Source organism: Dermacentor albipictus, chromosome 8 (assembly GCF_038994185.2).
Source record: "Dermacentor albipictus isolate Rhodes 1998 colony chromosome 8, USDA_Dalb.pri_finalv2, whole genome shotgun sequence".
Taxonomy (NCBI): Eukaryota; Metazoa; Arthropoda; class Arachnida; order Ixodida; family Ixodidae; genus Dermacentor; species Dermacentor albipictus.
The window spans coordinates 112,415,207-112,432,027 of NC_091828.1; the positions used below are offsets into that span (position 1 = coordinate 112,415,207).

Here is a 16,821-nt window from a genome sequence, read left to right on the forward strand (position 1 = left end):
ATAAGGTGCTAAAGAACGATAACGGCTTAAAATGATTGAAGCAATTTTGACAAGATTGATAAGGACCGATAAGGGTCGGATCAAGTGCGATAAGGTTGGTAAGGACCGATAAATGTTGATAAGGATAGGATCATGTCCGATAAGGTTGATAAGGGCAAATAGGGGTTGATAATGATCGGATAGATTGCGATAAGATTGATGATGACCGATGAGAGTTAGATCGATTTCAATAAAGTTAACAGTCGGTAAGAGTTCACGAGGCTCGGATCATGCCAGATAAATTTGATAAGGGCACATAAAAGTTGATAATGATCAAATAGATTGAGATAAGGTTATGTCGAAAGGTAAAAGTTGATAACGGTTGGATCTATTCCAATAACGTCGATAACGGTTGATAAGGGTCGGATCTAGTGCTATAAGATTGATAACCACCAGTAAAGACTGATAACGGTTTATACTGCTCGGATAAAATTTGGTAAGATCGATAATTACACCTGCATGGCGGCTGCATGGAGATAAGCAAATGACACAACGCATATCCTTATTTAGAAAATCTAGTGAAGTTTCTGTATTAATTCCTTCTTCCTGTATTTTTTTTTCTTCGCTTCTTTTCTGTCTATGGGTCATTTATGCCAACATGTTATAGGGTCAACATGGCCATCACCTGTTTTCATTAAACTGAGAAACGTTGCTTTAAAAGTATTTGAAGAGTGGCATGTACACGATATTTTGCCTGGAAAATGTTTTCCACTGCATGAGCACCATTTTACACTAGAGGGCAGAACATCATCATCCGCCCATTTCTTATGTCCATTGCAGGACGAAGGCCCTTCCAGAGCACAACTTAGTTACACATAAATTCCCTAAGAATTCGTTTTAATCTGTATGACCACAAAAGTGTTCCAGTGCCTTAAATAATGATTGGCCTTTGAAACGAACTCATCTTGAAGGGCGTTGTGTTACGTTTTCTGCTTGTAGTCGGCAAAAGAACTGCAGTACGAAGGATATTGAGTATTTTTTTTTAATTTCTTATTGCCTATGTCTGATAACCTCTGGGGGTGGTCGCTCGAAATCCAAATTAATAATTTAAAGTGACTTCGCATGCTCTGCAAACTGAAATTTCGTGAGTGCGAGGGAAAAAAACAGCTCTGAAATTGACAATATCTGATTTACCCGTATGCTCAGCCCTAAATTGGATATTGCGGTGCTCCACGTAGAAAAAAAAGCGGTCACAGTGTGTTTGATAGAGGGACACAGTTAAATTTTCTTTTTTCAGAAAGTTTCATCGGAAGCTTTTTTTTTTCTTTTTGAGAGAGAAACATTTTTTTTTTGAAATGTTGCTTGCACAATAACTCATGTACAAGCTCCGACGTCTATAACGTGTTTCCGGGTACCCAAACCGCTTCCGCCGCATTCAACCAGCAAAAGCATAGCCTTCGAGACCGGCATCTGTCTATCCAGAGGGCGCCACCACTAGGGTATTAATTCGACCACCACCTAACAACGCATTTAGCGATTGTTTACAACCGGTGGCTGTTTCGTTCCTCAGGTAGTTCCTTCCGGTGGCCATGGCTGCCAGCCTACCTCCATATCTTTTGCGTCTTTCAGTTGTGTATGTGCTTTCAAACAGAACAGTAACAATTTTTCGCGCAACTAATGACCGCCTCTTCGAGCCAATCCAGCGCAAAGGTTAAAATTGTACTGGCTCATGGTTGATTCTCTCAAAAATTTTTCATTTCTTAAAGGTATATATAGTTATCTTTTTTGTTTGTTTGTTGGTGTGTTTGTAGGCATGTCGAATACAATGACCAATGTAATCCTCATTTTCCAATCGCAGATCTTCAAGGGCAGTACACACGGACCTCCGATCATGGATCCCAGCTGGAAATTGATACACACCGCGGCGATATTTCCTTTCGGCCCAGCCCTTATTCCCGAGACCATGCTCCAAAACATTTTGAAGTGCGTCGATGGTTTTTGTAACTTATTCTCTTTTTCTTTTTCTTTTTTTTTCACAATTTCGCAATGTAGCCGCCAGAAACCTCTACTATGAGCAAAGAGTCGCGAAGTGATGATGATGACGGCTTGCACGGAAGTTCCTTTTTAGTGTTTTGTAAGGACCAGTTGAGACTAAATCTGACTTTAGCTAAATTTAGATAAATATTCCATACCACACTAAAGCAATCTTGGCAAAGCCCCGGGGCTGATGATTGCGTAGCTTCCTTGTCGGTCGCCTTTAAACAGCACCCATGCAGACGACGCGGCCACCTGGCGTCAACTTTATGCGTGGCGGTTGTTGCAATGACGGAAGTCCCATGATGCCGCCTCCGAGACGTTTGCAGCGCGCCGCGAGCTCCACCGAATCTCGGAGGCCATACCGCGATTAGGTGACACCGAAATTTGATTCTGCAACAGCATAGCCTTCGAGGGTTGTGTCTGTTACCGAGGAGGAACCGTCACTCGGGTGTGGATTTCAACACCGCTTATGGTGTCTTCTTTCATTCGCGCATTGTTTATAATGAGTCTAGCCAAACCTGCCCGATCTGTACTCGTCTTGAAGGCTGTGTGTCGTGTTTCTCGTGTGTAAAAGATTGATACTCATCGAGCATGACGATTTGGAAACACTCGTTATATTTGATACTAAAGTTTGTCCCTAAAAGCTGAATATGACATCATCGACATTATCGTGACGTTTTGACACAAGGCAAAGTTTGATCACGTTGCGTAGCAGTAAGGTCAGGTAGGATGATGATGTTCATGAAACAAAACTAAGCCGGAGTGTATTGCCCGTTTCTTCAGACTTTCCTCTCGTGGTATAACCGCACTCTCCGATAGCAGAAATGGTGATATAACTATAGGATATCCTGACGTCACGTAGATGGGTCTGTTTCTGAGGTACCGCGATCGAAAGTGCGTCCGAAATCACCAAGCTTCATGTTCGTGAGCGCTCTATACGGCATTGGCTAGCCGTGCGATTGGTTGACATTTTCTTTTACAAAACATTCCGGTGTTGGAGTCTTCTCTTGAAGACGGGCTCCGCGCCTGTATTCACGAAAGGTTTCACGATATAATTGTGCGTAAGAGACATTGTCAACCAATCCTGCGTGATGCCAGCTGGATGTATTGTTACCGAAGGCGGCCGGTCATTGGGAAAGGTCAATTACGAACAAAAAGCTCTGCGAATTCAACCGCTGTTTCGTAGAAACGTCTGTCGTAATATGTTTTCGAGAGCGCGATCTTCCAGTGCTTGTTTTTAGGGTTTAGAGGGTTTGACTGGCATTTGACGGAAGAAAGAGAAAAAGTAGAAAATGTCCCGTCGGTACTCGCCTAAGTGATTAGGAGCAGCCCATAAAGGACTGTTGCTTGAGCCAACGTTTTGAGGACTCTTTGCGTGCGTCAGGGCAGCAACTGCACTTCCCTGAAGAAGGCGAGTCTCCTTCGCGAAGCAAAACGCTTCGAGAAGGAGACTTTTTGCTTCTGTGACACACCTTGTTCGGCCCTTTCCAACCACTTCGTTTCCTGTATCTCGGTGCAAACTTCTAGTCTTGTTCAGTGCTTGTTTGGGCGCGTTAAGCTTAAGAAATCGATCAACAAAACTGCCAGCACGGACGATGTGTGCAGCCAATCGAAACGGTTACTGACGGTCCTGCTGAAGCAGGACGCGCTTTATCTAGCCCTACTCGCCACGCAGGGAAGCAGACATCGTAGGGATCAGCACGGCCAACAGCACGGACGAGCCCAACATCCTGTTTACCCGTGTGGAGAACACTGCTCCCTTCCTGTTTGCGTCACCGCCCAACCCGATCATGCCACCCGGCCCGCACACGCGAGGCATGGTGAGTCGCCCTGGATGACGTCACTGTCTTTTATTGAAGACAAGCTCTCCTTTAACAGCTTCAGATGTATTTGTGGTTCGCGGGATAGGGGTGTCTGGCCGCTGTCGTCTCGCCAGGTTAGGCGGTTTGAGGAGAGCGAAAAAGTGGTCAGAACAGAGCTTGGAACACAAAAAAGACGCACAAAGTTAGTGTATAGTACGGAGTGTATAGTGTATAGTACGTAGTGAACGTACGTAGTGTATAGTACGTAGTGTATAGTGTATGTACGGAGCGTACGTAGTATAGTGTATGTAATAGTGAGTAACTAAGAGCAAAAAAGGTGAAATGTAGTCCGGATGCCCTCGTTCAAAGTGTACGTGCCTAAAGCTGAAACCGGAAGTATGGCTTTGCTCGACGAACAGTACGGGTCAGTGCCGGAGATAGCCCAGACTAAAAATGTGGACCGTTGCCGAAGGCAGTGCAATCTAATTATACATCAAAGAACGTGGCCATAGTACATATATATACGTCAGGAAGACCTTCCTTTCCTCGACATTCCTAGCTGTTTCAATACGTCAATTGAGCGGAATCAGACATAAAGATTGAGAAAATATACACCAGGTTTCATTCCCGCGCGGGCTTTGCGTATGCACGCATAAAGCATGAAAACTTGCGTTGTGGAGCCGTATACAGCTCGCTTAGGCATCCAGATATTACCGGCTATTCAGCAACCTTCCGCAGTCTCTGAAGAGTCCTGCGCATGCGACTAAACATGCGCATGCGAATAAACAAGGCCGGATAACTTGAAATGCAGTTATAGAAAATCGCTAACGTTTTGTACTCATGCACGTGAAAACCATTTTGTGTGATAATTGCAAGAACGGCTGTCCAATGTTCGGAAAGTTTTCGATGTTTGACTCGATTTGACTCCGGAAATGATCGATTCGTATTCGATTAGGTCTCCAGAATTACTATTCGCACTCGCCCGTTCCCCACTGTGGAAGCTAGTCCTGCCGAATTGGCGCTTGCCTCAAGTCAAGCGCTCGCGAGAGCACGTGCTATGTGACGTCAGCACGTGCTCTCGTCAAACAGCACGTGTTCTCGCAACCGTGCTCGAGAGAGCACGCGTGCGAGAACTGCTTTCATTAGGATTTGCAAGAAGGAGTGAAACGAGAAAAAAAAAATTATGCAGATCCCGCGCACTGTAGGAATCGACGTATAGGCGAAGCGTTCTTTGCTGTTTCCTTAGATTGTCGGTAAGTGGCGGCGGTTTCGACGGTGAACGTTTAACTTATTTAGCGTTGAGCGCAATACTAGAGTGATGAGTTGGGGGCAAAGATTACCTCGCGCGTGCACCACTGCCGTTTATCCGCGTAATACCGAGAACACGCAGCGAGACGTTTGCCTGAGGCGTTGTTTGCCCACACGGCACAGCCCGTCGTGGCAGAAGTGTTCAACTTTCATTGAATCATGGGACTGTACGTGTAACAAACAGCAATCCTATTACGACGCCCCGTGTATAGTGGCGGAGCACCAATCACTTTTGACACCCCGGTGTTATTTAACGAGAACCTCAATCTAACTACACACGAGCGATTTTGTATTTCGCCTCCGTCGAAATCTGGTTGGCGTGGTCGGGATCGAACCCGCGACCTCGAGCAACGCCACAGCCGCAAAGCCATGCCACGGAGGGCACAGAAAGTGTTGAATTGCTTGCGGCCTATTCTGTAGCGTCGCCTACAGACGCTTGCGGTGCTGCGGTTTTGCGTCCGCACGCCGTGCGTCAGTTATCCTTCCCCCTCCCCCCCCCCCCCCGCGCAAAAGGTTTCGTGAAGCTGATAACGAAACGCTACAAAACTAAGTCCGACGCGTCATCTGCGGAGCGAGTAATATCTCTTCATGATTATAGAGAGCTTTAGCTTAGGGGACGCAAGCGGCTTGCGCACGCAAGAACTAGAGGCGACGTTACATCGCATGCGCGGACCACTACGTCAGGGTCTGCGCATGCGTAGTACCGGCGCCCCTAGCTCTTGCGTGCGCAAGCCGCTTGCGTCCCCTAAGCTAAAGCTCTCTTATGCTTATGCGCTACACCGGCCGTTCGCAATTCTAACTCGAAAAAAATGCAAACATCCGTTCGGGCGAACGCACGCACGGTCTGACCAGAACCACCTAGACTACGTAGTTTACCTAGTCCAACCAGAACCACCTAGTCTATGTGGGTTCTGGTCAGACGCAGACCCAGTGACGTCACGAGGGCGAAGGCGATGTCTGAAGTTTGTCGAGGGATGAATTGCCAGGGCAGCGGAGTGCGACTCGTCGGACAAGGGTATATAGGGTTGGCTATAAGTTAGCCCGTTTCATTACTGCGTACTTGGCCTCATAGAGACTATATAGAGCGTGTGCTCCTACTCTCGCCCGAACGCGGCGTCATTCGCACGTGCCTATTCTGCAGGAGCATTAACCATGCTCGTCAAGGACCGGTATGGTGCGCTTATAAAGCTTCGCTTTAAAACAACCTTTGAACGGTCATTCGTCTGCGGCCACTGAAGCGTCATTCTAGTGCGTTCCGTTTTTGTCTCGTCACAGAAGTTACGTCATGCAGTTGAACTGCATGTTATTAAGCAAACTTATTTCCGAATGCAATTGGGCTGAAAATGCAGTACACGCAATACTCGCCAACATTTCTCGAGGTAATTATAAGTTTTTGGTCATTACTGTGTATTTATGCAAGATCTCTTGTGTTTTGCTGTCGAGTTGTTCTTTCTGTCTTGTACGCGCTCTTGGGCAAAAGTATACGGACCAGGGATTGCGCGATAAAACTGTTTCTCTCCTCTGTCTGTGAATGCAACTTGAAAAGAAAGACTCCAATTCAAACTCGGCATTCAAATTTTCCAACGCAATCGTCAGTTTCCGGCTATGCGTGTTAACTTCGAAGAAATTCAGTTTCTTAACGACCTTGTAGTCTCTACACTTTCGCTCACGCGTGTACATGTGCTAAGAAGTGAGGTTGCTTTGGAATTTTAAACAAATTCGGCTGGCTGTCTATCGCATTTTTTTGTGTAATCGTTGTCGTGTGCCGTACACGTGGGTGTACTCGGGCGCCCTCAAGTTTCAAATATATTTCCCCTCATCGCCCGGGCATACCCGCGTTGTAACGATGTAGAATAAACTGAAATTGAACCGCCAGAGTCACGCCAGTGGTGACTTCACCGCGGCTATAAATGCACGTGACTGCTTCATTCGCGTGCTGCACGCAGCTGGACATCCTGGCCGAATTCCCGCACTGGAAGAAACTGTTCAACAAGTCGAGGCTCTGCTTCTCGGTCACCACCTCGATCAACTACGCGCACACCGGCGTCGACGGCATCGACTTCATCCACGATGTCCGCGAAAACGAAGACGTGCAACGCTACAGCCGGAGGCGGGTATGGCAGCATTGGAGAGGTTTAGCGTGTCCGGCATTCCGGCAAGCGCGGGCGGTTTGCCGGTTCAGCGGGGGCGTAAACGTGAGTGGCCAAATTGGTGGCGCCAGCTGGTGGAGCAAAGCTCAACCACACAAACACAGAGCTAATTACCATATTCTGCTTAGCTGCTGGTGTAAATTTTCGGCAGTGGCGCAATCGTGTTCACAATTACGCCGCTGCCAAAAAATTGCACGAGTAGCTAAGCAGGATAATAGTGGGTTACTGCAGTTTTAGCTCCGTGTTTGTCTGGTTGAACTCTACGCCACCAGGCGGTTGCACCGTTCTGGCCACTCCCGTTTATCGGAATAGTGGGCAAGGTAAAAGTCTCTGTTGGAGAGGTTTAGCTTGTCCGGTATTCCGGTAAAAAAGCAGGTGCTGCATGCCAAGTGGACCTCGGCTGTAGAACAACAGATGCAAACGTGCTGGCTTTGTAATTGTCACGAGTGCAATATTTCGTCGCTGTGCATTCTAATTATCTCTCATAATAGAGAGGTTTCTTTTGCTTGTCCGGGATTCCGGTAAAACGCAGGTGGACGGGGCGGGGCGTTGGGGCGGAGGCGTAAACGTGAGCGGTCTGCACGGTGCAGCCACTTGGTGGCGCAGTGCTCGCCGATTCGCGGATTTGAAAGGACGATTTTTTTAGGCGGGCGTGGAGGGATTTACATCCTTTCCCTCGACGTGTGTTTTGGAGAAATGTGCAGCTGCGTTTTATTTTTGCCGAGATATATCTTACTCTATCGCTACACTGATATTTCGGACGTCCTCCGAAGTAATTCCCATGTGCTTTCCGAGACGTCTATGAAAGAATAAACTGACGAAAAAAAAAAGATGTAATGCTTGGTTTACAACTTTTTACCTACAGATTGCCAGTCGATAATGTTAGCTCAGGGCCGCTCCAATAACACAATTACAAGGAAGAATACAACACCTTAAGAATGCAGTGGCGCATCTATAGCGCACCGAGAGGCTGACGCCCCGCTCTTCCATGCTTCAGTTTTTCGATAAATCCACACCAAAGTTAATTATTACAACGATGGCGCCAAATAAAACAACGGACGAAGGAAGGCAACGCGGAACAACCACGTAGGCTTAGGTGTCCCGTGTTGCCTGCCTTCGTACGTTATGTTATTTGGTGCTTTCGTTGCAATCATGTATGACCAACTCGCCCATCAACACGTGCTCAGTGACCAAAGTGAAAGAACTTAAGCGACGCTAGCGGAAGGCAGCATGGTGAATAGAACAAAGCAATTGAGTTTCTTTTTTTTTCATTTTGTCAGCAAGCTGCCGCACCTTCACAATAGATGCTGTGTTCTGATATCTGTAGAAGATTGCTCCACATGCACGTGCGAACGTTTACTCCAACCGATACTGCACGTAGCAGCTCAAGGCTCACTGCGCATGATTATGCGCCGGCCCCGACGCTACACCAGACCGAACTAGCGCCTGAATAACCGTCATTGGTTGGCTTGCTGTGAGTTGCTGACGATTAGTAGCTGTTCTATAAAACAGCAGCGAGCTGGAACAACGTTAACAAAGCCAGTGCTAAAAAGCGAAAGGCAGGGTACAACTAAAATTTTAAAAAAGCAACCTCCATTTCACTTCACTGCCGGGGACCCCAAGCACATGAAGTAGCAGGTTCACATTCGTAGCCTACTGGGGCCGTATGACGTTCTTGAACAATGACTTGGCGCAAACCGCTCGCATATAAAAATTATGTGGTTTTACGTGCCGAAACCACTTTCTGATTATTAGGCAAGCCGTAGTGGAGGACTTCGGAAATTTCGAACACCTGGGGTTCTTTGACGTGCTCCTAAATCTAAGCACACGGGTGTTCTCGCATTTCGCCCCCATCAAAATGCGGCCGTTGTGGCCGGGATTCGATCCCGCGACCTCGTGCTCAGCAGCCTAACACCATAGCCACTGAGCAACCACAGCGGATCCGCTGGCATATAGACACTTATTATTTTTTTACTTGCTTGAAATGTTGAACTACCTGCGTGCACCCTTTAATTATGCGAGGTGCATGTTTCGCACAAAACACCCTTCTAGCACCCTGAAATTGCAGAAATGGTGCACTGTGGGTGTTCTAGCTTACGAGTACGCCCGTTTTTCGAAATCGCCAGCAAAAGCAAGGGGCGCGAGACGTTTGTTTCGACACCCAATCCATCCTCGAGGGTGGTGTTCTCCGCATATTGCGTGTACACAGGAAATGGGAAAATGGGTTTCTTGAAAAGCGGTGACCCTGTTTCCTTGATCGACGACATTCCGTGGTGCCGTGCGGTCAGAGAACGTTGAAAATGAAACGCTGGGCAATCGCAGGGTCATCTATGAGTGTCGCTGTAGGCTTTAAGTCCGCGAGTTCAGAATTTAGCTGTGTCTGGGGAGAAGAGGAGAGGTGCCGTCATTTCACCCGCGAGCCTCAGCATTCCGGCTTGTCAGAGCGACTTTGTGACTTTTCCAAACTGGCAACTTTCAGTAACCTGTCGCGTTGTAAACGCCGTAAATATAAATGATTACGCCGATGGGTGCGCCGAAGCCGACTTCCTTGCTGTGTTTAGATAACAGTGAGTATACGTTGAAGTTTTGAAACGTAAAGCATAATAAATGACGTCGCAACCACGTCTGCAACACCCAGCTCGAAGATTAGGTCTCCGTGCTTAGCATCGTTCCCGCTTGTGCTGACCCACCGTACACTTTCCACTCCCGTAGACGTTAACGCCAATAGAATTGTATAGAAAACTTTCTAGGGGAAACTCTAGCGTTAGTGTGTGCGGGAGCTACGTGCAAGTACGGACAGCCAGCTTTGGAATGATGGAAGGCGCGCTGATTCTTTTTTTGTTTCCTGAACACCGTCTTTTGAAGCTTCAAACCTGTTCGTCATTTTGCAAATTGATCGTTTCTAACAAAATATTGCCTTATAGGTGCAGCGATTCGCAACGGACGCAGGTATTAATTACCTTGCAATGTATAAAAAAAAAGGCTAAAGCATGATAAAGAACGCCGCAAGAACGCTTGAAGAGACGAGCGCCAAGATTAGACAAATCTCATTACTAAATATTGTCTCAGTCGCAGCCTAATGATCGTAACACCAGAGTTCCGTCTAGTATATTTCTTTTTTGTGTGTGTAGAAAGCCTGTGCCGCCAGAGTTACTTATATGGAGTTGAAATTAACCTTACCTAAAGACAGGGTTACTTATATGGAGTTGAAATTAACCTTACCTAAAGACAGGGTTAGTATTCAAGAACGTATCCGCGTGGAGACGCCTGGACGCACAGCGTGATGCGTGGCCATGGCCCCTTCGTATTCACCCACCCATGCGCAGTTCGTCGCCCCCATCGGCAAGAAGTTGCCGGTGGAGAAGAAGTACATGGTCTACCACTACGACAACGTCACGCATACGCATTACTGGCGCCACCTATCAGCCGGCGGGAAGCTTCTGAGGTTCTTCGCGTACGACATGGCCGAGACACTCAAGTACAAGGTACGCGCACGACACTGTGTGTTTGTGCTACTCTATAAAATAGGGCTAGTTTTTTTACTTGGACTGGCTTACACGAGTGTAGCTGCTGTAGGGAAGTCGCCTTTTTTTTTTTTTTTGTGGCGTAGAAACAGTGTACTTCGCCGACCTGCACGGAGCCATATTTTATAGCCGTAGTGTAGCATGAAAACCACAATATCGACACCGCAGTTTAGATGACTGTAGGCGTACCAGACAACAAACAAGCAGGACGGCGTTGCAAACGCGTGCCGCCATTTTGTCACAGAGAGGATCGAGGGTGAGCTAGCTTTCAAGAAGACAAAAGTATCTTCCTCGCGAATGGTGCAGATTGTTTCGGGCTCAATGTAATTTTACGTCTTCAGTTTACAGCTGTGACTGAAGTAGTTATTCCATGCAAGGCGTCGCCGATGAGTAAAGCTTCTATGAGAGCACTACGCTTGCGTATCTTCAATCCGCGGCGTTGACTGCAAAGTATGCCGCGTTATGTATTGGTGGCATTTGGCGCTTCGTGCACAACTGTTGCATCACATAGCCCGTGCTGTCGTGTTGTAGCCTGTCCATTGTGTTGTTGTGTGCTACACTGAATAATGGAATATAGACGGGTGGCAACGTCACCTAGTACTTCCCCATACTAAACGCGCCATGGCGTCAGGGATTGTTACATATTTAAGTGAAGTTTAGCACACTCTCGGTAGAACGAATGTTATAAAGCAGCTTAACTTAAAGCACAAGCTTACGCTTATCTCTCGCTATCCTCTAGCACCGTCTGCACTTAACTATATTGTGCTGAACTATATTTTCACAGCAGTTACAACGAGCAGTGCGCGGATGTGTCCGCAATATAATATTGCATGTGCCTCACAGGGGCGACGTTTCTTATGTGTGTTTCATTTACCTTAACGTTCTAAAGCACCCTAAGTCATGAGATTTTGCTAAGGGTGACCTCCCTACAAGTTTTCAATCTTTTTTTGTTTGCTGTAGTCAGCGCATCGTGCCGTGACCGTGCGCCTCTTCGGTTCTTTGACGCGTAATTATTTCCCAATTCAACCCCCCCCCTTTCACAGCCCATCTGCACCCCCCCTAACAACTGCACCCGGGGCAGTCCAACAATCTCCCCCCGCCCCCTATCCTCCCTCGCTAGTGTCGTCACTGCGTGAATCGCTTCTTACCCTCCCGACGCGGTCAGTATCGCGATCTGTCAAAAGCCGCGGCTTACGTTAGCCCCTTAATTATTGCAATGGGTAGCCACCGACGTGCCCGATTCAACGGGCGCTGCTGTAGGACTTCCACTCTAATGCTATGCCTTGCCCGCGTTGTCAGACAGAATCGCCCGAACCTCGGTGGCACCACTCTTTTGCAGGTCGAGCAGATGCTGAAGGCGTACCCCGACGACCGCTGCGTCGTCTTCGACGACTTGGGCGAAGACGGCCTGGGCGCCAGGTTCACTGTCATGGGCGAAACGTACGAGTGGAAGCCGTACGCCATGTTCCAGGCCGTCGTCGATGTCCTGAATAGCAGCAAAATATAGGACCCCGCTTCTGCAAAAAAAAAAAGGAGGGGGGGGGGGAGGGGCAGCCGAGATCCGCTCTACTCCACTTTGTTCCTTCGTCATCGACGTTAAGGACGCATAAACAGCTGACAATAGTTCAGAATCGCAATCAAAAATTTATTATTTGAAGTTGGGTCACAGTACAAGTACTTAGTGTGCAGAAGGAGGTCCCAATGTCAACGACTGTATCGGGACCTCCTGTACAAGAACAGTTATTGTAGTTAACATCTAAAAGCAACAACAGCATATAATAAGGAAGTAACGTCGTTATTGGTATGCGGCAAGCTCTTATTGACATAACCTCGCCACGACGCATCCTCAAGAACGCCACGCGACCATGTCGTCAGGGGCCTTACTATAGTTGTTAGGCACAAACGACGTATGCCTACACAGCGATGAGGTAATTTATGCCACCCTATAGACAGTGACGAGGCGCTTTCCCTAATCCACTGTTGCTCAGCGCGACATATTCGTGAATGGTCGTTTAGTTCGCTCGTCCCCAATGTTCGCTTAGTCGTGCGACTCTGCTTTCTAGTGCGCTGCCCACGCGTTAACGTGTTAAGGGATAGCTTGCTCACCGTTTGCCTTTTGAGGGCGTCGATGAGCACCCTGCTGTGGTTCTTTCCATACTTTGCCATTGTTGGGCGCTGTATCAGTTTGTCGTGAAGCGAATCACGCGGTGCTTGGGGACGAGCATTCTCGGCTGCGGTGCCGAAAACTGTACAGCGCATGCTAAGTGCACGGAGTGCCGTAAGCCTGTGAAGGCGACAATCCTTCAGGAGGTCGAGAAGGCTAGTATGCATCTTCACATCAACTCTGCGCAGGACAGGTTCTCCCTCACCGTGGGATCTCCAATCTATCGTTGTCCTGCGGCAGCTGAACCAAACGTATACTCTTAATACCCGTCGAATTTTCAAGTGGCATTGGTGCATCTAACCCTCATGCTATGAACTGTGTGTTCTCTTGCCAATTGTTTGTCTCCAATTCACATAAACCCTTACAGACTAGGCGATTAGACTCATATGTCGGGTTAACCGCCATGACATGCCACCTTCATTTCCTTTGCTTCTCTCTCTCATTCCCTCTGACACCCTTGGCTGCAATGTCCGGTGTACTGTGTGTTATATTCCAGGTAAACGTCTCGGGCATCATGGCTGCTCATTGTGCCACCTTGGCGGTTCAGATTCGCAGCCGGATTTCGAAGCGAACTTTCGGGACGTAGCCGATTGCAGACAATGTCGGCTACTCGCCTTTGCGTTTGCTCTCTACTGCAGACCGCTGCGTTTGAACAGTATACGCTTGTTATTTTAAATTCCATTGCTCGTTTAGCGCGGTTCTTCTCAAAGAGTGACAGAAAGAAATGGTCTCGGGAAAGTCGTGCACTGCGTTAGACAAATTACCGGCCGTTTATTGGAGTTACAGAATGGGTTCCAAGAAAAGAGGCGTATTCGAAGATGACCGATAACTGGGTAGTTTGATGAGCTTAGAAAATGTGCAGCATGAATGTATCAGCTGGCGCAAGGCAGTGGTAACTAAAGGTTGCCCTTGGTTCTACAGACATATAGATATACATACGGACATATACAGCCTTGGTGGACATATAATCATGATGACTAAAGAGCTTCTAGCAAAAATTGTACAATTTTCAATATGTATTTTGTTACAAGCGATGTTAACAAATAAGTGACTCGCAACAAAACACATAAGCATAACGTTAAAATAGACGTAAACACAGGTGTTCGTTGGGTTTGGCTGGTTTATTGGCACGTGCAGTCCTGGAGGTCCCTTGCGACTAAGCAAGATGTTTCCCACCCAGTATAGAGACATTTGCCCCTGGTGCGGCGCCAAGCCCACCTTATATCACATTACATGGGAATGCGTTCAGAATCAGCAATTCCTTCAAATAAAAGACCCGAGTGCGGAGCAGTGGGAGAGGGTGCTCTCCAGCAGCGACCCGAAAGTCCAGCATGGACTAGTAAGGCACGCTCGCCGAGTAGCCACCCTCAGTGGTGCCCTGGAATAGGGGCGTCGACCCTGCGCAGATGGGGAAGAAGACCGTGAAGATGGCCGACCACCTCTGCCACCGCTAATTTCTACACCATTAGAGCAAATAAAGTTTTTCCTCCTCCTCCTCCTCAAGTGTTCGATGAGCCAAGGAATTCCACAAGTAACCTTTCGTCGTGCAATGTCACCTGCTCCCAGGAAACTATGCTATAAACAATGCTATAAAGGTTGCATCACGTGAGGACAACGTCACGTTTAGGTAACGCGGCATGGCCCCGTACAGTTCCTCCTGAAGAAAGGATACTGAAAAAGCGATGTTGGCTTTCACCAGAAGGTAACGCGAAGGTATGCAGCAAACATAGCTGCAAACGCAGCTTCCCCAGAAATGAGAAGTAGCGCTTCAGCACAGCTTCCTCAGCTTCCATAGAAATGATCAAGCAGGTCTCTGGTTTGCTACCAAGCGAGGGAAGGAGAGGACAATAAAGAGGACAGAATACCGGTTAAAACTTAGCTAATCACTCGGCTGGAACTATGATGAGCCAAACGTGAGTTTCGGTTGATAAATACTTCCAGGTGGACGCGTCAACCACCATCAGGGAGATTAAAGCTAGCGTGGTTCGAGTCGCAGGTGGTCCAGCAGGCGAGACGAGTGGCCCGAGCTTTTAGTGGGGAGGCCTGTGAACGCGCACCTGCTCGAACTTGGCTGGAAGAAGCGCCAAGGGCGTCTGGCAACACGTGACATGTGACGTCGGAGTACATCACATGTGACGTCGGAATATGTTACATTGCCGCAGGAGACACCTCGGTAGTATTGTTGCTGCTGGCAGTGATGCAGTCCGGAATGCAATGCTAAAATTTGGTTTTCCGTCCTCTCCCCCATGTTTGATTTGGTTGAAGTGGCAGAACAGCGTCAAGCGAGAAGCACGGAAAGGGTAAGAAATTGCTATTTGTCGATAACATTACTATAGGCGTGCATTATTAACATGTAAACATTGCCATTAATATTGAACACCCCTCATTTCCCTTCTTGGGATTTTGAGGGATTTGGCCACAACCTCCTATATGAATACAACAATAGAAGAAGAATAAAAATTATAGTTCCAACCCTATGGAAAAATTGCGCATGCCTCATGTCCCCTGTATCCATTGCCCTATATGATGCCCCCGCCTCGGTGACTTAGCGGCTGTTGTGCTACGCTGATAAGGTGGCGGGATCAAATCCTTGCCGCGGCGGTGGCATTTCAATGGCGGCCGAATTGCAAAAAAGAGTCAGTTTCGCCTGGCGAAGCAGTGATTTCGATAGCAAATTAGTAGATAGCTAAGCGAGGATAGCAGTTTTACAGGCCCTATAAACTTGTAAACATTAGAGACGTTTAGCTTGTACGCTATTCCGGTAAACGGGAGCGGTTTGGGCGGATTACCGGATGGTCGGGGCGTAAACGTGAGCGGTGAAGCCGCCTGGTGTTGTAGAGCTCAACCAGACAAACGCATAGCTAAAACTGCAGTAACTCACCATATCCTGCTTCGCCACTCGTGCAAATTTTTGGCAGCGGCGTAATTGGGAACACGATTACGCCACTGTCGAAAATTAACGCCAGCAGCTAAGCAGAATACAGTAATTAGCTCTGTGTTTGTGTGGTTGAGCTTTGCGCCACCAGCTGGCGCCACCGATCGGGCCGCTCACCTTGACGCCCCCGCTCAACCGGAAAACCGCCCGCGCTTGCCCGGATACCGGACGCGCTAAAGGTCTCTATTAACTTGCTAACTAAATTAACCGGCAAATAGGTAAACATCACGCTCGATGACCGCGGAAACTCTGTAGAAATGCTGGAATCGCGGCAGCGGCAGTGATCGAATTGACCTTCGTGCAGCTCTCACTGAAACGTGAATTAAACGTCGAAAGCACAGCGCATACGAAGCTACCACCGGCACTCCGCGTACTTTGTGCACATTGCAGATCGCTTCGAAGATGAGGCCCACGTGGGCGCGCACTTGGGTCAGGTCGCAGATCGCTTTCGAGATACGGCGACCGTACTTTGCGCCTTAAGCAGCAGCGGCCGGACAAGAACGCCCTCCCCCCCCCCCACATCTCTCTCGCCTCACTCCCTTGCCTGGCGCGCGACAAAAGAGTGCGCGCTTCCGCCCCGCCTTCCTCGCTGGTGCACGCGAGATTGAGCTGCGCTCGCCGACTCACCCTCGCAAGTTTTAACGCGACAGCGTTAAGGAGCTCGTGTCGCAGAAAAGCCGGTGTCGTCGGCGTTGGTGTCGGCGTCGTCGGCGTTGGCCGTGAGCGACAAATCCCAGCAGGCACTTCATGAATAAAAAACATCTTGCAAGATGGACTGGGTGGGAATCGAACCAGGGTCTCCGGAGTGTGAGACGGAGACTCTACCACTCAGCCACGAGTTCGATGCTTCAAAGCGGTACAAAAGCGCCTCTAGTGAACGCGGTGTTGCCTTAGAAACTAGCTGTTTCTAAGGCTCAGGCGT

General features: G+C 48.2%; 1 protein-coding gene across 4 annotated transcripts in view; it reads left to right on the forward strand.

The window, feature by feature from the left end:
* LOC139049039 (uncharacterized) overlaps positions 1-14,462 on the forward strand; it is a 47,403-nt gene extending 32,941 nt beyond the window's left edge. For all 4 annotated transcript variants that reach the window (XM_070524126.1, XM_070524125.1, XM_070524124.1 and 1 more), the window contains 5 exons: positions 1,838-1,962; positions 3,692-3,836; positions 7,073-7,240; positions 10,603-10,761; positions 12,140-14,462. In XM_070524126.1, the coding sequence (XP_070380227.1) occupies positions 1,838-1,962; positions 3,692-3,836; positions 7,073-7,240; positions 10,603-10,761; positions 12,140-12,307 (765 nt within the window). In that variant the 3' untranslated portion in view covers positions 12,308-14,462. The remainder of the gene's footprint in view (positions 1-1,837; positions 1,963-3,691; positions 3,837-7,072; positions 7,241-10,602; positions 10,762-12,139) is intronic.
* The last annotated feature ends 2,359 nt before the right edge of the window (positions 14,463-16,821 follow it).